Genomic DNA, 25101 nt, shown 5'->3' on the forward strand with positions numbered 1-25101 from the left:
TCACTTTATCAAGCGAGAGTATAAAATGTTCGGTGACACCCGAACTTAGCCCTTCCTTACTTGTTATATATACATATGTGTGTACATATGTCATATGTATACGACGATATATGACGCCGATAATTAAAAATAATTCTTACAACTTCATTTAATATTGCTGAAATATAAAATTCGTAAAACTTCTTAACCCAATGCTTAATTAACAACACTTCATTGCACTCAAATATTTCAAAATACTATTATTTGCCTTTTTACAACCACTATAGTAACAATTCAACAGTTAGAGGGCACGTGTCTCAGAATTATGAATGAAATTCCTTGCACACGACGTCCAAAAGACCGGCAAACTCTTTTTCAAATTGCTGCAATGTTTTCACACAAACATGCAATTGAGCCGATATGCAGCACATGTGTTTTTATATATATTTGTACAAATGTATGCGTGCTGGTGTATTCTGTCCAAGGGGCATGCGCGTTTTATTCACTCATTTACCACAAACAACGTGTTGGTGCCCAATTTAGCGTCCTTGCCAATGAACGCACACACATGCATATAAACTCACAATGTAGTTGTTGTTGGTACGTAATTGTGGCGTTTCATTTGAATTTTGATTTCTAACACTTTGTGGCAGCAGGAATCATAAAAAAAATAAGTCAAGATGGGAGTCGCAGAGCACTTGATGTCCGCTGAAAACCGCAGTCTTCAGAGGACTTCTTACATTAGCGGTCACACTTTTTAAGCGCGCGCGAGAATTTTTATTTTCAATAGAGCAGAGTTTCTAGAGACTTGTTTAGCACTTTCAGTGAAGTAAATAGCTTTGTTGATATTTCGTAAAAATAATGAAATTGTGGCTTTGGTTGCTTTCAATAAATCAATTCGTCTATTTGTCGCTCTCAACGATATCGGAATTAAATAACTGTAAGTGTTTATTGGCACAACTGAAAATGAAAAAAAGTCAAATATTTAATCTTATTAACATTGCTGTCGATTATTTTTCTACCCGACGACTTAGTAAAATCTCAAAATAGAAAACTCACTAATTAAATTTGTATATTTTTGGTGAAAAAATTTAGATTTCCAATATAAAAATTTAGAATTCAAGAAAAAAATGCTAAATAACGATTTTGATTAAAGTTTTTAATACATTTCATCATTCCTACAATATATTTTTTTTCAGTAAAAGTTGCTGTTTTCTGGTATTTATAGAAATTTTTTCAGTGTCGGCACAGCGGGAAATTTTTGAACAGTGCCCAATTCAACACCAATATATAAAAAAAAAATATTGATTTTGGAACCAATCGTGTTTTCACATTTTTTAGGTCCAAATGATCTTTCAAAATGGGTTTCACTGATTCTTCCGATATCCTAACGATGCCAGTAAGATCTTGTTAGTCGTCGAATCTCAAGCACCAATTCCTTTATTTTATTGACGTGTTCATCAGTTAATGTTGTAAGCCCTCCTGGATGTGTTTTTGTTTTAATTTTTACCAATCAAAAACAAACAGTTACCATAGAAAACCTTATCCGGAATTCCGAACGTTTCGGCACCAGAAATTTGATTCCACACACAAAATTTAAGGGGTTGGTAGGGTAATCTGGTTGGTTTTTCAGAGAAATTTTTATTCTACAATAGAACTTTTTCACATATCATGAGGTATATCATGGAGTGTATAAACACATTTTTTCGGAATTTTTTGATGACATCTGTCGGAGAAGTGGCTGGGTGAATGAGATGCGTTTTTTCGCTGGCGGACACTATTTCTCATGTTTGGATCAACTGAAACACAAAAACCCAATTTATTGTTAAAACGTACGTGAATGTTTATCGTCCCTACTGGAATCATGAAAAAATGTTGATAAATAAAAAAGTAATTAACTTTTTTTTTTTAATTTTTCCCCATGTTTTTTTACATAAATTTTGTCATAACATTGTCAATAAAAAAAAAAAATTATGAATCTAGTAGAGACGATAGTCAGGCGTTTTGTGAACATTTAAAAAAAATTAAGCAAATCGGTTGAGTAGTTCGACCGGAATCATGTCCGCCAGTGTAAAAAAAGTGTGTTTTGAAAAAAAAAACGCGTTTAAAGTTTGAGGTACTGGTATGTTCTGTACCAGGTGTGCACTCCGAGCGCTCCGAACGTCGAGCGGTATTATTATTTTTGGGCTTTTTTCGAAACCTTCCAATGGTAAAGTGGGTTTCTACATTACTTCTAAGGGTATAAGGGAACACAAAATGCAAAACAAAAAAAAATTTGAGAAAAGATTACCCTGCTGGCCCCTTAATGGAACTTTTTTGTTGAACAGTCTCATTCATCGTAAAAATCGTCTTCTTAGCCTACCTAATCATGTCTATTTTTGCCCCAAAGTATTTCAGTCGAATTCGGTTAGCCTTTTTTATAGCATTTTGTTATCATTTTAACGGCGTTCAAATCCATGAACAAAGAAGCTTCCATAAACACTCATTTGAATTAATGTTTATTTTTTTCTTAGGCGAAAAATAGAAACTTGATACCATATACGTTTTATCATAATGTTGCATAAAATGGTTTCAAGTCATCCATTATTATAATAAAATACTAAATATTTGACAAAAGATACACTTGATTTTAAACTAATATGTAAAAATATTTAGAAATTTTGTTCCTTAACCAGGTCAAGCAAAATATATCGTAGCTATAGAAGGGCTTCTCAAGCACAACACAACAGAGCCAAAGGTCAGACAAACATCAAATAAAGGCGGCTATACAATTATTGTTCTTTTTAATTGTTCAAATATCTATATAAAAGAAACGATAAGTAAATCTACATTAAGAAGCGTAAATGAAAATAATAGTTTTATTGAACTCAGCTCAATTTATATGGTCATGCCATATTTAGCTACATACTTTTTCTTTACAGACTAACCAGTTATTTAAAAAGATTCTCCTATTGACACTCTCAACCTTCATTTCTCAAATGCCAATTCTAAATTCTAGAAAACGATTTTTGCTAGGTTTATTTAATTATATTAGTTTGAATATTTTCATTATTTTTAATTTTTAATTAAAAAGGCAACCAAACATTGTACATGTTTTGTCTTATTAGGTATGCTTTAAGGTAATGTTATCTAAACCTTTTTACGAAGTTTTTGTGTCTAAACCAGTGCAAAGTTCACTTTATAGTACTCTCTATTTACGGACTTACACCTCTAAAAATATTATACCTACATCACTATGGTATTATAGGAAAATATTGCCATTTATTTAAAAGAAAACTCTACTTCATACACGTAAAATTAATATACCCGAAATTTGCTATAAAGTGCCGTTACAGTAAACCACAAATTAATAAAAAGATATATCGCCGACAAGCGGAAGTCTTGCCGCAGTGTTTGAAGCAGCAAATGGCAAATCATTTTATTTTTTTTTTTTGGAATGCTTCTTTCCAATTTTTTTACATTCAGTAAATTTACTTTTTTGCATCTTCACAAACAAGCCGAAAATGCAATTACCCACCTTCGCATGATAATTTTCAGACAACGCTACATGCAAGCCACATTGCTGCGTGGTTGAGAGGTGTAAAATAGTTACTTCACATGGCAATCAGGGTGATCCAATTTTTATGTGGCTAAAAATTAAGAAAATATTTCAGAATGTTTCCATTATGCATTGCAAATTATAATTATAGATTGAAAGCGTGGTCACCAGCTTAAAGATATCAATTACTGTTACCTTTTTTCTGTCCTAAAGTATCGATGAATATTTGAATAAATTATATTTGATTAGGTTGGTCTATTCTAGTTTATAAACTATAGGAAACTATATTTTTAGGATATGGAGTTTTCTACAAGTAGAGACAGAGCTTTGACAGCTGTCGAATCGAATGTATGTGTTTGACATTTATGTTCAGTAATCAAGTAAATTTATTTCCAAAACCGACATAGTCTACGTCGAATTTATGTATGTACATTTATATTTCTATTGTCTAATCAACTTCAGCGAAGTGCTTATCGATATAGATATTAGAGTCTGAAGAATCTAAATAAACTCTATCATCTTCTTTGCATCCAAAAAAAATAATTGTGAGGTGTGATTTTATATATATGGAAGTAATTTTAGTTCCTTACTATTTTCAAATTCATGATGAAACAAACGAGCTTTTGTATACCGAATCATATCAGGGACTGGCTGGTGTCAAAGGGCCATTTAAAAGATTTGATTTGACTCCCTTCGACTATTTCGAGAACGTATGTCAGATCGATTGGATACGCTGACACACTCATCACAATATTGACGAGATATAGAGAGAAATTTGGAAATGTTCTACATGAGACGTAATCACGTAAATCTTTTTGTTGAGTTGATTTGAAATAAAGGTTCGCCGGTTCTAAAAAATTTTTCATATTATCGAGTATCACTCATTTATTCATTTTTCAGATTATCGAGTATCATTTATACTCCTGAGCTTCCTACCTGTACTATATGAGATATTCAGAACTTATACTGATTAATTAAAACAAAACGAAATCATATTTCTGTTAAATGCTGGATCACCTTAATGTACCTACACATACTATATGTATGTGGGACCACTTAACGGCATAAAAATGGCAATTTTCGTCACTGCAACGTAAATCAATGCGTTATTAAGGGGCAAAGTAGCGTAAATATTCATACTAGCCTCATGCGATTGACGAACTGAATAGCTGAAGACCGATTGGCCAGTTAAGTGGCTGACTAAGCTAGCGCGGTGTTTAGATGGGCTTGTCGGCTCAGACATGTAACTATCGTCGCGCTAGTCGGCTGCAGCTATCAAATGGGCCTTACCACTGAGGCCGCAGACTTTGCGGCCAGACAGCAACAGCCTTGCAACAGGGTGAAATTTTCTTCCTTGCTTACACTATTTTCTTTATTTTTTCAAATGTTCATACGGGAAGCAGACAATTGAGACTTCCTCTTTTCGCACCACAAAGAATGAAGCAAAATGAATATGTATCAATGATGCGGTGAAGCAACAACCGCGATGGTAGTAAGTGTTTAAATTTTTAGTGAAACTGAAATTGGAATAAAATGCAACGTGTACGCCGAAATCAGAATGTGTTAAATGGCGATTTACTTAAATATTCTCCGTTAATTTACATTTTTATTAATTTATATTTATAACTGACATATTTGATACAGAATTTTTTATCATACAGTTTGATAATAAAATGAAAGTCTGTCACTCTTGACATTTGTTTAAACAAGTGTTAAACTATTACTGGTTCCCTCCAAAATAAGTAAATCAAAATTCTGATATGCAAACTCCAATGAAATCGCCTTATACCACCCTGTCACCGCTTCGATTCTTCCTTAGTGCCGCCAAAATTACTATGCGGTTAAACTGGTAGTTCGTAGCGTCCCGCTGCTTTTACTGCATAACCCCTTCTTTAAACCATTATCTTCCGCAGTTCCTTCCAAATGTACAAATTACATTCTCCGAAATGCTGCTGGTTAGAGCATATGCAAGAATGTGAAATTCACAACCTTTGCAGGAAATCTACAAAATATGCTAAAAAATCTACTAAAATCATATTTGTACATATGTATGTTTTGTATATATGTATATATATGTATGTACATAAGTGTAAAAGCTATGCTTGCTTATGTAAGTAACTCGCAGTTTCATTATGCTGGGTCAAAGGCGTGAATGCAATGAAAAGGCGCGCACCATGACGTATGAGTAACCTATGATTTGCAATCATGTTCTAAACCTGCTCACTTGCAATATAATTTGATTATTGCATGGCAGACCATTACGCTGCTAACTATACTATGCATGCTTATGTATTTTTGTACTAGTATCCTACGTTTTAAGTTTTTGAACAACTCAAATTTATTTGTAAAAATCGTCTAGAAGTTTTACATACCCATCAGCGGGCACTACATTTTAGTTTATAGTTGTACCTTTGCATAATTATTATTTAGAATCGTGTTGAAAGCTTTATGAACAAAACGAAATCTTTGATGTTTGGAATTCGTGACAGTGTTTGCGCCTTAACTCGTCATTACTCGACATATTTTGAGAGAGAAAATGCGGTGTAGGTGCTTTTCATAAATATCGCGACATTTCGTTATTTTTCGTTCATAATATTAAGGCTGTTAGCAAACAGTAATAGTTGTGTCACTCGCAATTAGCTGATGGCCGACTAAAAAGTCTTTTGAAGAGCAAAGAACTGAAGATAAATATCGCAAACTATTGACCAAAGGTACCAATTTATGGTACAGGAAGGACTCAATTCTTAGCTAGTGCACAAGAAAAAATAATCTTAACACTTCCAAACAAACTTTATTAAAAATTAAATTGAGTTAAATTACATGTTTTTTGTTCAGAATTGAGAAGTCACAAACAAAGTTTCCGACAAAGTTTTCGATAAATCTGGTGGTAATCGAAAAAACTACAAAATATTTTCTTTTCCCACATTAGTGTAGACACTCAATAATAATAAATTAAAATTTGTAGATACGTTCTTATGTAGGAACCGTCATTGCAGCTTCAAAAAATAATATAAACTCAATTTTATTCTAATTCTTCTTCTTCTTTATTTGCCAATTCGTATTCGAATATTGGTGATCATATAACATTTAATAATATGTACAGTATTAATAAGCTTAATATTAATATAATAATGTATTGTTTACATGTTAAATATATACTATATTGTATATTGAAAGAAAAAAATAAAAAATTAAAAAATATCACAGATTTTGAATTATCGCAGCATATTTCTCTCTATCTCTCGCCACATCTATAAGGTTGCCAATGTTCTGGATTCCTGTCCATTGTCGAATGTTTTGAAGCCACGAAAGTTGTTTACGACCAATACCCCGTTTTCCTTCAATTTTTCCTTGGATAATTATTTGTAGGAGCTCATACTTAGAGTGCCTCATAATATGTCCTAAGTAGGCTGCTTTTCTTTGTCTTATAGTCCTTAACAACTCTCTATTGCGGTTCACTCTTCTCAAAACTTCACTGTTTGTAACTCGATCTGTCCATGGGATTTTTAGGATTCTTCTAATAAGCCATAGCTCGAAGGACTCTAGCTTGTTCATATCTGTGATTTTTAGAGTCCACGTTTCCATCGCATAGAGAAGCACGGACCAAACATAACATTTTAAAAAACGTATTTTGGTTGTGATGTTGAGGTCATGGCTACATAATATGTTTTTGTATTTGAGAAAAGTTGTTCGCGCAAATTCGATTCGACATTTTATCTCTTTTGAACAGTCCCAACTTTCATTGATCTGACAACCAAGGTACTTGAAATTTTTAACTCTTTCGATTGGATTGTTATTAATCATGAGGTGTGTGTCATTGTAAATGTTTTTCCTACTAATAACTTCGTCTTGTTTATGTTAATGCGTAGGCCATATTCGTCACTACGTAAGTTAACTCGGTTTACAAGTTCTTGTAATCCTATGGTATTTATGAAAATACCATTCACTTTCACACCTTGATCAATACTGGCTACCGATTCTTGAAATATAACTTCAGAATATATGTTAAATAACAAGGGTGACAGAATGCATCCTTGTCTTACACCTCGTGAAATAGATATTTCTTCGGTTATATCACCATTGATGCTTACATGGGCAGTTTGTTGCCAATATAGATTTCTTATGCAACGAATCTCTTTGTCATCTATTCCCGTAGAATGAAGAATTTCCATAAGTTTATCGTGTTTAATGGTGTCGAAAGCTTTCTCATAATCAATAAAACATAAAAATACATCTTTTTGGACATCTTTACAGTTTTGAACCAAGACTTGTAAACAGAACAATGCCTCGCGTGTTCCAAGACCTTCTCTGAAGCCAAATTGCGTCTTACCCATTGACTCTTCACATTTCTTATATATTCTGGCGTGAATGACTTTAAGAAATATCTTAAGAGCATGTGACATTAGACTAATTAGTCTGTACTCACTACAATGTTTCGCATTATTTTTCTTAGGTAGTGGTATGAATGTTGATTTTAACCAGTCTTTTGGATATTGGCCATTGTCGTAAACTTGGTTAAAAAGCTTTACTAAGAGAGTTATATTTTTGTCATTTATTAACTTTCAGCTGGAACCTCATCCGGGCCAGTTGCTTTGTAATTTTTCATGGATTGTATAGCTCTCTCTGTTTCGCCTTTCGTAATATAATTGCCAGTTGGTCTGTGATGAAGATGAAGATTATGGTTCAATCTACTGTCATCCGAAGAAACGTTTTCAATGTATTTTTTCCATATACTTTTCTTTTCATTTATATCAAATACCACCTCATTGTTTTCGTTTATGAGGATCGAGGGCGGATTTTTACGATGAATACCTGCGGCTTCTTTCAATTTTTTGTGTAAATGGAAGGTATCATGTAAAAATTGTAGTCTTTCAATTTCTTGGCATTCATTGTTTATCCAGTTTGTTTTTGCATTACGGATCATCTTCCTTATTTTCCTATTCAGTTGTTTATACAAGTCTGTGTTTTTATTTTTATATTCCCGACGTTTACTTATTAGTTTTAATATGTCATCTGTCATCCAATTATTTTTATTTGTTTCTTTCTTTTTTATTCCAAGAGAGTTTTTTGCTGTAGTACAAATTATCTCTTTTAAGTCGCTCCATATACTTTCCGCACTTCCTGATGGGATATCATTTATTTTTTCATTGATTTCACTTTCAAATAGGCATTTCACACTTTTTTTACTTACTTTTTTTAATTACGGCTAGCCTAATACGCAATTTTGCCAGTAGCAAGTTGTGATCCGAAGGTACATCCGCTCCTGGATATGTATTGACTTTTTTTATTGAAGAACAGAAGCGATTATTTTTCAGAATATAATCTATTTGATTTCTGATGATATTATCAGAGGCGTCCGATGGAGATTTCCATGTATAAAGTCCTCTGGGAGGCAGGCTAAATAGTGTGTTCGAAATTATTAATTTGTGTTCTTGACAAAATTGAATTAGTTGATCTCCTCTATCATTTCTTTCACCTAAGCCGTATTGGCCTGCAACTCCTTCAACTTTTACTCTACCAACTTTTGCATTAAAATCGCCTTGAATTATATTTATTTCGTATGGTTTTGTTAATCGCATAAGTTCGTCTAGCTCATCATAGAAACTTTCTATTTCGTCATCACTTTTGTCGGCCGTTGGAGCATAGACTTGAATAATATTAATATTCAGTGGTTTTGCAAATAACTTTAGCATCATTGATCTATCAGATTTCGGCACGAATCCGATGACAGATTTTGCAATGTTTTCTTTAACTATAATGCCTACACCATTGCGGTGATTTTTAGTTTGGTTGCCAGACAAAAAGAACTTTGTATTTTGGGAAATAAATTCTCCACAATCTGGCCACCATGTTTCACTTATGCCAAGTACATCGATGTCTAATTTTTCCATTTCTAAAATCGTATTAGCTAGTTTTCCAGGCTCGTATAAACTTCTTGTGTTCCATGTTCCGATGTTTAAAGTTTGTTTTGTTTTACCTCCGGGGATTCTTAGCACCCTCGATTTGCCGGAGACTGAGGGCCATTGTTTTGGTTGTACTATCATTGTCATATGATAAGCTGGGAAGTATACTTCAGTGGTTTCCCCTTGCCTTCTGAAGGGTTTACTGTTTTCCGTCCTTACACATTTATATAGCGAACCGCTTGATACAAGTACAGACATCCGCTTTCAGCCGTACTTATAGTAACAGACGCTGATATGTTGTGGATTGCTTTTGGCTTCGATATTCACCATCGACCTTACCGGCATGGGTGGCCCTACTGGTAGCTACGCTACCGCCAGCATCGCTCTTTGGATCATTATATCTACTGAGCCCCCTCATCACGTCAAGATAGCAAATCCCCGAGGGGGATTCTAATTAAATCCACTTTAATGCCGAGTCTGCCTTAGGAGTTCAAACGAATAGTCATTTACAGGTATTGTTTCCCAATTATTGAACATTATCGATATTTATACATGCCAGTGCGCTTACTTCCTTATAACACATATTTAAATTCTATCTCACTCATTAGAAGAGATCCATTCCTGATAATAGTATGTCTGTATATCAAATATAAATTGAGTCTGGCTAATATTTTCCTTAGCCCAACCTTACCTAATAGAAAAATTAGTTTATCCCATATACCAATTGAGAGATTTTCAACTACCGGTTGACCTTATGCCGTGTATATAGTCAATATCGCCAATTCCAATTTTCTGGTCGACGGTTTGCACATAAACTCAATATATTAAATTTAGCCTCACCGGTCAAGTTTATGTCAGATATATCTCATTTGAGGATAATTTTAATATAATGTTGATGATGAAGACGACGATGACGGGAAGTAAAATATAGTTTTTAAACTAAATGATCTATAATATAACTTAGTAAAATATCAAATTTGATTGTAATTCATTCGAATAATGAATGTTGAACTCATCCGCAACATTGAGGGCGTTACCCCAGTTCTGATCCTTGCAAGTTGCAACAGTATTTTTTTGAGAAAAATTGGTGTTCTCACCTGGGAACTACGGGCAGTTAAGTTTTGAAATTGAACACAGCACTTACGTTCAACAAAAATTGCTTTTGTGCATAATTCACATCATCAGCAGCATTATGGGTCACAAACTTTGCAAAATATTGGCTAGAATTTTTCGGAATGAGATTATATTATATTAACACTTCAAGCCTTAAACATTTTGTCAGTTGAACACATGGCTAGACTGTTATCAACAAAATGCACGTTTCTTTTGATTTCTAAGGACCTACTTCGACTTATTGTATTTGCAACCATAGGAATACAAAGATCGTCATCTACACTTCAATAAGTCAGCTCTGTATGAAGTTGGTGATAACCACTAAAAAGCAAAGTTCTAAAAAATCAGTTCACTTCTTCGCCGCTTAGGAATTAAGTCTGGTCTTTTGTTTCACGTGCATACTCGTAACGCTATTTTTAGCAATAATTGTCATTGATATCAATAATTTTCTCAAACAACTCCGAGGAGATCCGATCGCTTAACAAACCTTTCTACTCACACTACTTCCATACTACAATTAACAGGTCAATTGAAAACTCCTCGTTCTGACACATAGATGGCGCCCAAAAGAGGTTGTTACCGACGAAAACATCAAAAAAGTCCACAAAATAATTTTGGATGGCCGTAAAGTGAAGTTGTTCGAGATAGAAGGCACTCTGAAGATATCAACTGAATGTGTATGAGAAAGCTCTGTGCAAAATGGGTGCCGCGCCAATGCAATTCAATCAATTAGTAGATGATCTGGTGTTTTCACCGCGAGATCGACAAACTGACAGTATTCTATCGACCGTATTCACATGTTGTGCATACCATATCTTAACCTGCTGTGACCAATATACAACTCTGCAACTACCTTAGTTAGCGAAGGAGGTCATTTTATGTTGGATTTTTTCAGCTTGTATCTTCCGAGAAATAGTTTCGCTTTGCGAAGTCCAGAACTTTGCTCCGAAGCTCTTGTTCGATGGTGCGTGAACTCGCTGTAAAGGTGGGCTCCGGTTCTCTCAACTTGGTTGTCAGCCAAGTATGCTAGCAGTAAATGATTATTCATAGCTAACATGTTAGGTCCTTCTACCAACTCCTATATTATTACCAATTTTATTTCATAGAATGAAATTTTCTAAAATACTACATTAATATGACAACCCGTCTTCCTTTTCTATATTCACACCCCTGTTAATGCCATATCTCTTTCGAAAACAGCCGATGGGTACTAAAAGCTTAGCTTATGTTCTCACTATTTCTGCACAAATTTCTTCCGCTTTTTTCGAAGCCCGGTATTCCATTTCAAGGTGCTGCCTCTTTTATTTCCCAAAGAAATTCTGATGGTAAAGTTCATCCTCTAATGACCTACAGTTGAATAGTGGTTATTAACCTGTCCTTCCAATGTCCTGATGATGTCCTAACTAAACTAGAGCGTACTTTTTACAATTACGGTATATGGAATGAAGTGAGCAACAGAATAACTTCGAGTGCACGTTCACGGTTCCAGTCGCACATACTCAAGCATTCGTAGTTTCTGTGTTTAAGACTCGATGCAGGATGCGGAGATCCTATCTTTGGTATACGGGGGCTACAAAACGTATAGACGGCTTCGACGCTTTTTAGATGAATATTTCGAAAAACTATTAATCATTGTCAAAGAAAAACGAGGCTTGTCTTTGACAATGCCTTCTTTTTCAAGTCCTTCGAATTTGAAAACTCAAATTCTTTTTGTAGAAAACTTTCGGAAGTATCAGATTCATAATTCAACGCGAATTCTTCGTTTGCTATAAACTTACTATTTTGTATAGAAATGTCAAAAAACGATATACAAGTAGTGCCTTATCCTGAATATTCCATTTTTAACTCCATGCTAAAAACGCGCCACAGTCTGTAAACCTCAAAACAGATTTTGGATGTCCGCAGCCATATCTAAATATTTATTTTAGCATATTTTCACTCAGCATAAATACAAGTATAAGATAAACAAGAAAAATGTGTCTCCTTCCACTCCCAGACTTTGCATGGTTGCTGCTACATTTGAAATTTACCACTGCCTTAGCCCGGCTTGTTGAGGGGCTAAGCTGTTAATTTATATAATTGCTTCCTCTACTTTCGTCACGACCTTTGCATGTTCGTATTTCAAAACTGTTAAATATCAAAAAATAATTGTCACTTGTAGGCTTTAATAACGACTTAATAATCATTAAAAATATCTCAAATTTATAGCGGATGCTCATTTCGAGGTCAGTTAATTTTTGTTGTGGCCATCTGGAAAACCTTACATTCCAACCAAATTTATTTGTGCGGCAGCTTATTTTTACTTCTTTAAACTGGGAAAAATTTAATTATGCAACAGATGCAAAGTAAGCAGAAATTTTCAATTTATTAAAGATTATTTGTGGAAGATATTAGTAAGCAGCAAAAAATACTAAAATCTTATGAGCACATTTCAGTATGGAAGTACAAAGTTATTTATCGGGTTTTTCAATTAGAGCGCTACAAAATTTTTTTTTTAAATAAAACTAAAACTGCTTAGGATATCAATAAAATTTCTGTGAATGTACATTCGATTCCATTATGTATGGAACTCGATTTATTTTTCATGGCCACCACGGGCGCGCTTGCAGAAGTTCAGACGCTGAATTCAAATTTCGACGGTTTTCAAGCATAATTAGGACGATACTGCTGCAATTTCACATTCGATATTCGTACGAAGTTCATCAACCGTCGCTGGCTTATTAGCATAGATCATAGACCATGTGGCTCGGCGCCGTCCTATTAGAACCAAGTCCATATCATCCAATTCGGGCCAAAATATTCGGTTATCATTGAGCGGTAGTATTTCCCATATACAGTAACGTGCCGCTCTTGTTCATAAAGAAGAAGTACGGCCTAATGACGCTGACGCCAAACCGTATTTTTTTCGGGATGCAATGGTGACTCATGGAGTACGTGTGGATTGCTGCCTGACCAATAACGCATATTTGGCTTATAGATGGAGTCATTCAGCGAAGAAATGAGCTGAAAATGAGTTTTCGATGAAAATCCGGATCATTTTCAAGATCTTTCTCAGCCTACTTCACGAACATACGACAATTCTGGTGGTCAAGCGGCTTCTGTTCTTACGTCAATTTGATCTTATAAGGATGTAGGGCAAGATCTTCGCCACAAAAAAAAATTCGCCACAACGACGTCACCGAGATGTCCAACGCTTGAGAACCACGTGTGAGATTTGGGCAGCAATATTCTCGACACTCTTTGTCTCACTGGCCCGGGAACATTTTGTACTGTGTCTGTGGATTCAAATTTTTCCACTAGACGCTCAATTATTGATCTTACAGGACGATTATGACGACCATAAATTCGACGTAGCACTCTTAAAGTTGAGGCCGAATTTCGGTAGTAAATTTTAATATTTTCCACTCGTTGTTGGATCATATATCTTTCCAAGATGAAATGGCAAAACTTACTGAAGAGAAATGTCAAAAGAGCGGGAAAAATGTGCCGTCGTTTGCCGTCTCTAACGGTCAACTTTTGTATCGTACTTATTGAAAACCCCGTTATTTAGCGATTTTCGTTTATATTCAGTTGGAAAGTATTACATTATACATGCATTTTTCTATATAGCTAAAATTAAAACAAAAAAAACAAATCTCACAAATACAAAACATTCCTTACAAGTACTTGATTTTGATTTATCAGCTTGGATGGCAGCTATACGGTGGGCCATAAAGAGACTGAAACTTTCAATGTAATTTCAGTACTCGTATTTAGCAAGAAAAAACTTTAAGCGGTTTACTTAACTTCTACAACTCATTTCGTGAACTTCTAAATCCTCAAATCCTATATTTTTCAAAGAGTAGAGGAAATGTGGCATTGTCCACCGTATGACAATCACGGCACCAAATTGCTGGGTTCCTTTCTCAAACTTTCGTTTCAGGAATATTTTGTGATATGCTTGTGGCACAAAAACTGCGTAAAATGTTGCTGCCTCACTTTATGGCCTGTTGGACTGTCCTACTGGAATCATTAAGCTTTTAAATGCATATAAATGACGCAAGAAACCAAAAACTTGCCAATAATTAGCCTGCGCTGATCATTGACTGTAAATTACCCCGGTATACCAATCAGACAGTACCTCTTTTGGATTTAAGAGCAATAATTTTCGTATTTCAAATAAATGAAGTGCAGTTGGTATGTTCAGCACAGGCATTTACTTTAATAGCTAGTTTATCAGATATGTGTTTATACCTCTGAAAAAATATTAAAAAATTTAAGATTTTTTTTTTTAATTTTTAAAAAATTATAAGTTTTTTCAAGCAAGTGTCTCTCCATCGGGTTTATTACTCAAAATCTTAAGAATTTATTCCCTCAGTAACATCTGGTCGGTCTTTAAAGCGAAACTATTACTGGAAAAAGTATAGCGGGAAAGTAATGTTTCCTTATCTACTTCTAACCTTGATTAAAATCAATAAAATGCTTTAAAAGTCCCATTGAAGTGACAAAAGTACACAAAATAGAAATCAATAAATTTTTCCAGAAAATCCCGACTATTGCTAGGAAATAAATATTCAATTTGGGCACCCGCCTCAAAGTTATACCAAATAAGAAACAATTTAGATATTTGCTTTAATTTAGGAACGCTTTATACTTCGCTAAACTTTCAGGCAAAACTTAATTGCTTAAAAATAAGCAAGTATATTGCTTTGCTAAACCGGTAAACCCGACAAATGTTTCTATAAACTACCTAACAACCCCCAACTTCTTAATAAATGCTGCTTTTTCAGTGTTAATGACGCGTCTAGCTGTAAACTTCCAGTTACCTTTGCATGTATGCAACGCTTTGTCTAGACACGTGTGTGTTAAAATGTGTTGCCAACGAACTCCCTAAGGTATATCCTAAATTGCGCTTAACCTCTTAGGGCATATCTTTGCATATGCTTATAGCAATCTTATTGGCAAATGGGCGAAAAAAAATCTGGTAGTTTCAACATTTGTTAAGTGTTTACGCTTATTATCACGGCATTTTTCGCTTATATAACATAATAAAATTTTGCGGTTTGTTATGCTTTGTTGTATCGCAAATATGCACATGACTTTCTTTGTTCCCAGTAGAGAATACAGTTTGCTTGGATGAAGAATCTACTAATATTTTACTATTATTACTACTATTCTACTATTCTTATGAAATAATCCAAAGAAAATGATCAATGACTTATAACATACGGTAACATAATACATCAATTCATCTGGTTCAAACAAAACCAACGGACCTTATATACTGATTATATAAAATTTTCTCCCGAACGTTGCTCTTTCTTACAGATTTTATATAAAATTTTGACATCAGCTAAAAGCATTTTCCCGGCTTTGATCTTTGCAAATTATAAAAATATTATTTTACTCCAAAATTAGCCTTAAGTTCGAAGTCATAGTTGCCATATTACTTGCCAGCGAGCGAGAGCTGGACGAAGTTACTGAGGGCCAAATCTAAAAAATACGGTGAATGTGAAAGTAATTTGATGCATGATTCATGCAGTTTCCTTCAATAACTTCAGTATGGTAGCCATATCGATATACTTCATTTAAATCTTCTAAGTTGGTGAGCCTAACCCCAAATCGTGTTCCCTACCCTGATATCGTTTGAATTATCTATGGTATCAAAGCATTGTAAAATATATTAAATTTCAACAATAACAGATCTGTAATACACTTAACGTACAAATTTTTTCGCAATACACTCACTACTTATTTATATTCCCAACAGCTAACTCTAATCCGTATCTCTTAGGCTCTTTTACAATATTAATTATATTATTACTATTTTTTGCAGCCGATCCCAAATTTAGTGGACCTATAAATAATGTAACGACGCCGGTTGGACGTGATGCGACTCTCACTTGCATCGTTCACGACTTGATGTCTTTTAAGGTTGGTAAATTCAATTTTCATTTATTTTTTTTTTAATTTCACTGACCGAAATCATTTAGGTTATATACCGGATATATTCAGTTATAGTGTTAATGAGCTAACGTTCACACAGCAAATGAGAGAACAAATCATTTTTCTAAATATTCAGTCATAAGTAAAACATCAATTTCATCGAAGTTAGTATTCAAAATCGAAATATTTACATTCGATCTGAAAAATTAGCCAGGTATCGGTTTATATCGGACGGACGGTCCGATGTCTTTGATATAAACAACATTCTAGTCGAATTAAGATAAGGTTTGGTTAGGTTGTGGGGTTGATCCGAAGTCGATGGATCTCACTTGGACAGAAAATTGTTTTTGTGTTGCCTAAAAACTCCTAATAGATAGATCATCAGATGCTCATCGATTGCCGAATTTTATGCTTACAACAAATCAGTGAACCGACTCGACTCCAGTCGGATGAAATCGAGAAAGCATTTCCTTCCTAGCCAGCTTATCAGCTTTGCAGTTTCCAATAATTCTGCTGTAGCCCATTCTAGTCTTCTAGGAAGAAGCTTGAAGCTATTGCTAATGAGGTCATGCACTCCTTGACAAGTTTTGAGCACACAGTTAGCGAGACTGATGTTGAGTTGATGGAGGGCTCCCGACAAAAGACTGCCCCCCCCCTACTCTTCCCCTAACTTCGATCCGTCTGTGAAGAAGCTCACTGCATACCTCCTCCAACGGCTATGACCAATCTCTCGCAGATGTGAGCCAAGAAGGAACCGCCAGGAGAAGGTTCTGCGGCGTAGTGATCGAAGCAGTGGAGTATTTCAGTGCGTCCCGGCACTGTTAAGTGTACAAACTAGGTTTTCATAGAACCAGAGCACCTCTTTGGTGCGAGGCTCCACCTCATCCGATTTGCTCCTCTATAGTATAAGGCGACAGATTCCTTTTCGCTATGAGAGCTTCCTTTCAATGAAAGCCCCAAGTACATTACCCGATCAACCAGTTGGAGAATGGAGCTTCCCAAGGAGGAAAGAGTGACGTCAGGTTTTTATACCTCCTAATAAATGGAACTACCTCAGTTTTATTTGGATTTATGGCTAATATATTTTAAGTTCTTTCAAAAGGTCGTTCACTTTTCGGTGAGCCCATGCACGTCCTAACTCCGCTGAAACCCTTCCGTTGCAAAAGAGACTATAGATGATATGTATGTATGTTTGAGGTTAGCTTAGATACCGATATTTTGTTTTCACAGTCCTTATATATATAGCTACACTCGCGCTATAGCTCTACCGAGAGCGAGGTATTGTCGACCGATCTCCCTTTGCTGTAGACATGCTGAGCACTTATAGCCCGTTCCTTGGCATTTGACTCCTTATATGTAGGACCATGAATCTTTCTAGAGTTTTCATTAGAAACCATGATATCCTTGGCAGTGACATGACGGCTTTACCTTCTAGACGAACCCCACTCTAACTTGGCGTAGTTCACGTAGATGGGGCCAACCAATTACATGATACCTTTCTTTCACGCTGAAGCTGTGCGGGTATAATGATGCCGAGTGCAGAGACTTAAACGGTTTAAAAGAGTAAATAGCCCACGGGAGAGGAGAAGATCTGATCTCTGCTTGAAGATCTGTTTTCCCATATTACTGGTGTCCACCAAGAAGATTTCCTCTTTCCATTCTGAGTCTAAGGATAAGAGCTTTCAAAGAAAGATCTACATATCACTCATCGATCGAGCTGGCAGAACAGAAAGAGCCGTCCGTGTTTCTAAAGTTTCCATAATCCGACCTGCTCTGTCCAGGTTGAAACTAATATACCTATGATCAGAGAAGGAATGGTCATTAAGAACCCTTCGTTCAGAGATTACGAAAGCTATTTCTCTAGATGTCAAAGTGAAGTCAAGGATTGAAGGCAGAGTCCAACGTCCGTTGCGTCCGAAGGGGACGACTCTACGTCCATCCCCGTTTAGGTCTTCGTCTAGTTTTCTCCTGTCGCTCTCCGGGCGATTGGATCTTGATTTTGATTGGTCAGTTTGAGTTTCAACTATATACTAAAGTAGTCCGATCTGAATAATTTTGCAGACATTATTGAGTGGCCAATTCAATATTTATTTTGTCGCCTTAAAAGCTATCCCCACCAGATGTAGAACAGTTATGCCATCGATTTTTTCAGTCCTCGAAACACTTTTCGTAAGCACTTTTTGGGATGGCCTTCAGCATACGGAATACGGTGGTTGATCGATGGTACTCATTGTATTTTTGACTTTAAATTCGGTCACAATCACTCTTTTTGAGAACAAATTCAACTTTATGGGGACGAGTCGAACAAGAACGCGTTTTATACTCAAAATATCTACCAAAAGCATTTGAACAGACTTGCAAGAGATGTCGAGCTCTCTTGCCATCTCTCTAATACTTGCCGGGGAATTTAATTATAATTTTCTTTTTTGTCTTAATTTATAATCAGTACCAAATTTCGTGATGATAATTAGTCAAAATGAGCGGCTGGCGTGCTGTTGTAAGCTGAAACTAAAAAAGTTTTCCATATAAGGACTTGATTTCGATCGAACAGTTTATATGACAGCTATATCATCGGTTCCGCCAAATGAGCAAGTTCTTGGAGAGAAAAGAACTTAAGCAAAATTTCAGATCGATATCTCAATAATGAGGTCCTACCTCGTGTATATACAAACAGACGGACACACAAAGGGACATGGCTAAATCGACCAATCGATTTCTGAAAATTTGGTATTGTTGCGAATGTGATCAAGCGTCCTTTCATCAAATCAACAAGCGATAACTCTTTTGCACCATTAAAAGAACTGGAAAACGGGGGTTACCCTTATAACTTTACTTCTTTATCTACTGACATTACGTAATCAATAATGATATTTTCAATAAGCTCAATTTCAAAATTGTAATGCAAATATATGGCTTTTGAAGGCTAACTTCGAAAAAAATTGGTTCGGTCCAATAGCCCGCCGAGTTTTATACAATGCCTTTGATGAAATGAACTCCCATACAACCTTTAACATGTTACTTTACGACATTAATATCGACTTCATTAGGCAAAACCACTCGGCAATACTTTCGATCCGACAAAAAATTGCGACGAATAATACTTATGGAATATGCCACAAAAGAACAATGATATCATACAATAGCAGCTTTACGATGTCACCGTTTAAACCCAGAGCATTCACTGCTTAGCACAAGTTCTGTATAATTACAAATTTGAAAGAGAAAGTATGAAACCCAAAACGTAAAGGGTTTCTTTTGTCGACAAATCTGCAGTTACAATAATACCACTTAACAATTAAACACAGGATAAACTTAGAGTCTTACTAACACTATATCATTTACAGCTAGCTTGGTTAAGAGTCGACACCCAAACCATTCTCAGCATACAAAACCATGTCATCACGAAGAACCATCGCATAGGCATTAGTCACACAGAGCATCGTATCTGGCAGCTGCGTATAAGGGATGTACGCGAATCAGATCGAGGCTGGTATATGTGTCAGATAAATACCGATCCAATGAAAAGCCAAGTCGGCTATCTGGATGTGGTCGTGCCACCCGACATAATTGACTACCAAACCAGCCACGACATGATTGTGCAGGAGGGGCAAAACGTGACTCTAATATGCACTGCAACAGGCTTGCCAACACCCACGGTCACTTGGCGTCGTGAACGCGATGTTCCATTATTACAGACTGCCGATGGAACTGACATTTACAGCATTGACGGTATGAATTTGACGCTGTGGCAAGTGACAAGAGAAAGCATGGGCGCATATTTGTGTATAGCTTCGAATGGTATACCGCCGACTGTGAGCAAACGGGTCCTAATTGCTGTTAATTGTAAGTCTCACATATGTAAGTTTGCAGATATTAATAGAATTTATGAAATGGTTTCACTTTTCAGTTGCACCTACCGTTTGGACGCGCTACGACACCATATATGCTGGTTTCGGTCAAAAAGTTACCCTAGAGTGCATTTCCGAAGCTCACCCTACGACCGTCAATTTATGGTTGAAAGGCAAGGAATTTGTTCAGAGCGGCACCTATGAGTCCGTTACTTTGGATAATGTTTTCAGGATTGTTATGCGGTTGACTATACGTCCTGTAGTTTCAAAAGATTTTGGGGATTATCACTGTGTGGCGAAAAATGCGATGGGTGAGTCGGAACGCATCATATCTGTTAGACGTAAGTATTCGAAAAATAATTAAAATTAATAAAGTGATATATTTTTACAAAGTTATTATCGTGCAGACAAATCCAAGAAAAGCCTCCATCATACACACGAACTGGACGGAAAAGACAATCACTTGATTTTAATTGAAGGTGGATGAAATATAAACGGATTTTTCTAAAAATAATTAACTGTAATTACTTTCAGAATACACCTCTCTTGCAACATCAGCATCCTTACATGTCAGCAAAATTTTAATATTTTTAACAATCACCTTTTGGAAACTGTAATGGATTTATATACAATAAAGTTAAGGACATTATAAAAAGGGGCGATCCATTGGAGGTTCCCTACTTTTTTAATGAAACACAGAAACTTCAAACTTAATGGGGCATGTTTATTTTCATTCGAAAAAAAATTCCTTGGCATTTATTTTTTGAAGATTATCTCTTTCAAATATTGGTTACAGCTCCGTCTCAGATGGTTCATCCGTTGAGTCCAATTTTCAATGACTCGTTCGAGCATTTCCATGGCCAAGACCAAAGCCTGTATTGAAGCAGTATTGTCCGCATAGACTATAGACTTTACATATCCCCACAGGAAAAAATCTAACGGTGTGATATCACTCTCCAAGCGACCGGCCCAAAACATGAAATTCTCATTGTTATAATTTTGTACGCTCTCAATTTAAGATCTCGACGAAAAATGTGCCAAGTCGTTCCATACGTCAGTCGGAGTTGGCTGCCATATTTTCCTTACTGCGTGGACATGGTCGGTTGAATATTATCCAATAATGAATGCTGGATCTCAAGATAGGTGATGGTGTTGCGAATAGTACGATCAGTAAGCCTATTATGTTGAGCGAAGCGCGCGAAACGTATTCTTTACAGGACTTAAATATTCGTAATAAAGTTGAACGATTTGTAAACGTTGTTCAGGCGTAAGTCTATCCACGATGAAATGCCAAACAATACTGAGCAAAAATAACATGACAGCTTGACATGACTGATCCGTGTTGCAAAAAGTTTCTCTACTTAGATCACCTGTTAAAAGTCGTCTTCTGTTCACTGATCTCCCATTTAACGGAGACAACAGAATACAATATGTGAGGACCTTTTTAAACTAGTATAACTGATTGTTATTCCTCATTTCCATTTGGTTTTACCATTTGCATGTTCGGAGACCCCGTCGCCGAGTACTATCATTCACTCCGGTGAATGAACGTCTAGCCACAATCTGCATCAAAGCGAGGTTCTTCAACATATCGCTGATTTGCGCCCACGCCCCGACGGAAGAGAAGGACGATGTGACCAAAGATGCCTTCTATGAGCGCTTGGAGCGCGCTTATGGGAGCTGCCCCCGCCACGATGTCAAAATCGTGCTTGGCGACTTTAACGCCAGGGTGTGCAAGGAAGGTATATTTGGCACTACGGTCGGTAAATTCAGCGTCCACGACGAAACATCCCCAAATGGGTTGAGACTGATTGACTTCACCGGGGCCCGAAATATGGTTAGCTGTAGTACTAGATTCCAGCATAAGAAGATTCATCAAGCTACCTGGATGTCTCCGGATCGAAAAACTACCAACCAGATCGATCATGTTGTGATAGACGGAAGACACGTTTCCAGTGTTATAGATGTGCGTGCGCTCCGAGGTCCTAACATCGACTCGGCCCACTATCTTGTTGCAGCCAAGATTCGCACCCGCCTCTGTGCAACAAAAAACGCACGCCAACAAACACAAGGAAGGTTCGACGTCGAGAAGCTGCAATCACAACAGACAGCTGAACGATTTTCTACTCAGCTTGCACTCCTGCTCTCTGAGAGCACTCGCCAACAACTCGGTATAAGGGAACTGTGGGACGGCATTTCAAATTCCTTACGTACAGCTGCAGCCGAAGCCATTGGTTTTCGGAAAGTGCAAAAGAACAGCTGGTACGACGAGGAGTGCCGTGTCGCAGCGGAGAGAAAACAGGCTGCCTACCTCGCAACGTTACTATCGACCACAACACGTGCGGGACGGGATAGATACCGACAGTTGAAAAGGAAAGCGAGACGCATTTGCAGACAGAAAAAGAAAGAGGCTGAAATCCGTAAGTACGAGGAGCTTGATAAGCTGGCCGACAGGGGTAATGCTCGAAAATTCTACGAAAAAATGCGGCGGCTTACAGAAGGTTTCAAGACCGGAGCAAACTCTTGTAGAACCCCCAAAGGTGATCTAGTGACCGATGCCCAGAGCATACTTTAATTATAAAGGGAACACTTCTCCAGCTTGCTGAATGGCAGTGAACGCACAACGCCAGGAGAAGGCGAACCCGATTCCCCAATCGATGACGATGGAGCAGACGTTCCATTGCCCGACCATGAAGATGTTCAAATAGCAATTACTCGCCTGAAGAACAACAAAGCGGCGGGGGCCGATGGATTGCCGGCCGAGCTATTCAAACACGGCAGCGAAGAACTGATAAGGAGCATGCATCAGCTTCTTTGTAAAATATGGTCGGACGAAAGCATGCCCAACGATTGGAATTTATGTGTGCCATAAAAAAAAAAGGTGACCCCACAATCTGCGCCAACTACCGTGGGATTAGCCTCCTAAACATCGCATATAAGGTTTTATCGAGCTTATTGTGTGAAAGATTAAAGCCCACCGCCCACAAACTGATTGGACCTTATCAGTGTGGCTTCAGACCTGACAAATCAACAACCGACCAGATATTCATCATACGCCAAATCTTGGAAAAGACCCGTGAAAGAAGAATCGACACACTTCACCTCTTCGTCGATTTCAAAGCTGCTTTCGACAGCACGAAAAGGAGCTGCCTTTATGCCGCGATGTCTGAATTTGGTATCCCCGCAAAACTAATACGACTGTGTAAACTGACGTTGAGTAACACCAAAAGCTCCGTCAGGATCGGGAAGGAACTCTCCGAGCCGTTCGATACCAAACGAGGTTTCAGACAAGCCGACTCCCTACAGTGCGACTTCTTCAACCTGCTTCTGGAGAAAATAGTTCGAGCTACAGAACTAAATAGAGAAGGTACCATCTTCTATAAGAGTGTACAGCTGCTGGCGTACGCCTATGATATTGATATCAGCGGCCTCAACTCCCGCGCAGTTAGTTCTGCTTTCTCTAGGCTGGACAAGGAAGCACAGAAAATGGGTCTGGCAGTGAACGAGGGCAAAACGAAATATCTTCTGTCATCAAACAAACAGTCGTCGCACTCGCGACTTGGCTCTCACGTCACTGTTGACAGTCATAACTTTGAAGTTGTAGATAATTTGGTCTATTTAGGAACCAGTATTAACACCACCAACAATGTCAGCCTGGAAATCCAACGCAGGATTGCTCTTGCCAACAGGTGCTACTTCGAACTGAGTAGGCAATTGAAAAGTAAAGTCATCTCTCGACGAACAAAAGCTAAACTCTATAAGTCGCTCATAATTCCTGTCCTGCTATATGGTGCAGAGGCTTGGGCGATGACAACAACCGATGAGTCGACGTTACGAGTTTTCGAGAGAAAAATTCTGCAAAAGATTTATGGTTCTTTGCGCATTGGCCACGGCGAATATCGCATTCGATGGAACGATGAGCTGTACGAGATATACGACGACATTGACATAGTTCAGCGAATTAAAAGTCGGCTACGCTGGCTAGGTCATGTTGTCCTGATGGATGAAAACACTCCAGCTCTGAAAGTATTCGACGCAGTACCCGCCGGGGGAAGCAGAGGAAGAGGAAGACCTCCACTCCGTTGGAAGGACCAAGTGGAGAAGGACCTGGCTTCGCTTGGAGTATCCAATTGGCGCCACGTAGCGAAAAGAAGAAACGACTGGCGCGCTGTTGTTAACTCGGCTATAATCGTGTAAGCGGTGTCTACGCCAATTAAGAAGAAGAAGATTTGCATGTTCGATTCGCCAATTTCCAAAGATGTTATATTAGTACTTTTGGAGGAAGATGTTGTTGCTGTAAAAGTGTATTTGTCATAAAAATCTAGCACGTTTGAATAGATAAAAGTTTAACCTACTAGAATACCCTGAACGCAACTAGTATTACTAATCCAACCAACAGTAGCTCACAAAGGATGACCTTTTAACACTCACTTTTCCTAGGAGAATATAATTCTACAAGGACGTATCTGTAGCGTTAGAGAACTCTCAGACACTTTCGGGAACACACATCGGAGAGGGACACCAGTCAAGAGAAAAATACGCCATATTTTACAGTTCTTCGATATACAAGTAAACGCTACCGAAGTGGGTGAAAATGTGAGTAGTGTCTGTGATCTTGATAGGAGTCAATCATAGCCAATTTCGGCTTCGTCGATTCTGTTCCAAAAATTTTGATACCAAAGTTGCACCACGCTCTGAAAGATCAAGTGTCAAATATATTGCTAAAATAATAGAAATCGCCGAGTCTGACCGTGTGTAAGTTCTAAGAAGAGGATGGTTACTGATGATGAAAAAT

At 37.1% G+C, this 25101-nt stretch overlaps 1 protein-coding gene across 1 annotated transcript; it reads left to right on the top strand.

The window, feature by feature from the left end:
* Positions 1-840: 840 nt before the first annotated feature.
* Positions 841-20937, top strand: LOC120769092 (opioid-binding protein/cell adhesion molecule homolog). Its single transcript, XM_040095950.1, has 6 exons — positions 841-919; positions 16349-16446; positions 19803-20301; positions 20366-20647; positions 20714-20785; positions 20841-20937. The coding sequence occupies exons 1-6, from the start codon at positions 841-843 to the stop codon at positions 20921-20923; spliced, it is 1113 nt and encodes a 370-aa protein (XP_039951884.1). The 3' UTR covers positions 20924-20937.
* The last annotated feature ends 4164 nt before the right edge of the window (positions 20938-25101 follow it).

The sequence above is a fragment of the Bactrocera tryoni genome, chromosome 2 (genome assembly GCF_016617805.1).
Source record: "Bactrocera tryoni isolate S06 chromosome 2, CSIRO_BtryS06_freeze2, whole genome shotgun sequence".
Classification (NCBI taxonomy): domain Eukaryota; kingdom Metazoa; phylum Arthropoda; class Insecta; order Diptera; family Tephritidae; genus Bactrocera; species Bactrocera tryoni.

Bases quoted from the DNA above. Each gene is read 5' to 3' on its own strand.
- LOC120769092 (XM_040095950.1), top strand. From the start codon at position 841: ATGAAATTGTGGCTTTGGTTGCTTTCAATAAATCAATTCGTCTATTTG. The intron at 920-16,348 runs GTAAGTGTTTAT...TATTTTTTGCAG, and splicing joins GATATCGGAATTAAATAACT to CCGATCCCAAATTTAGTGGA. The intron at 20,786-20,840 runs GTGGATGAAATA...AATTACTTTCAG, and splicing joins TCACTTGATTTTAATTGAAG to AATACACCTCTCTTGCAACA.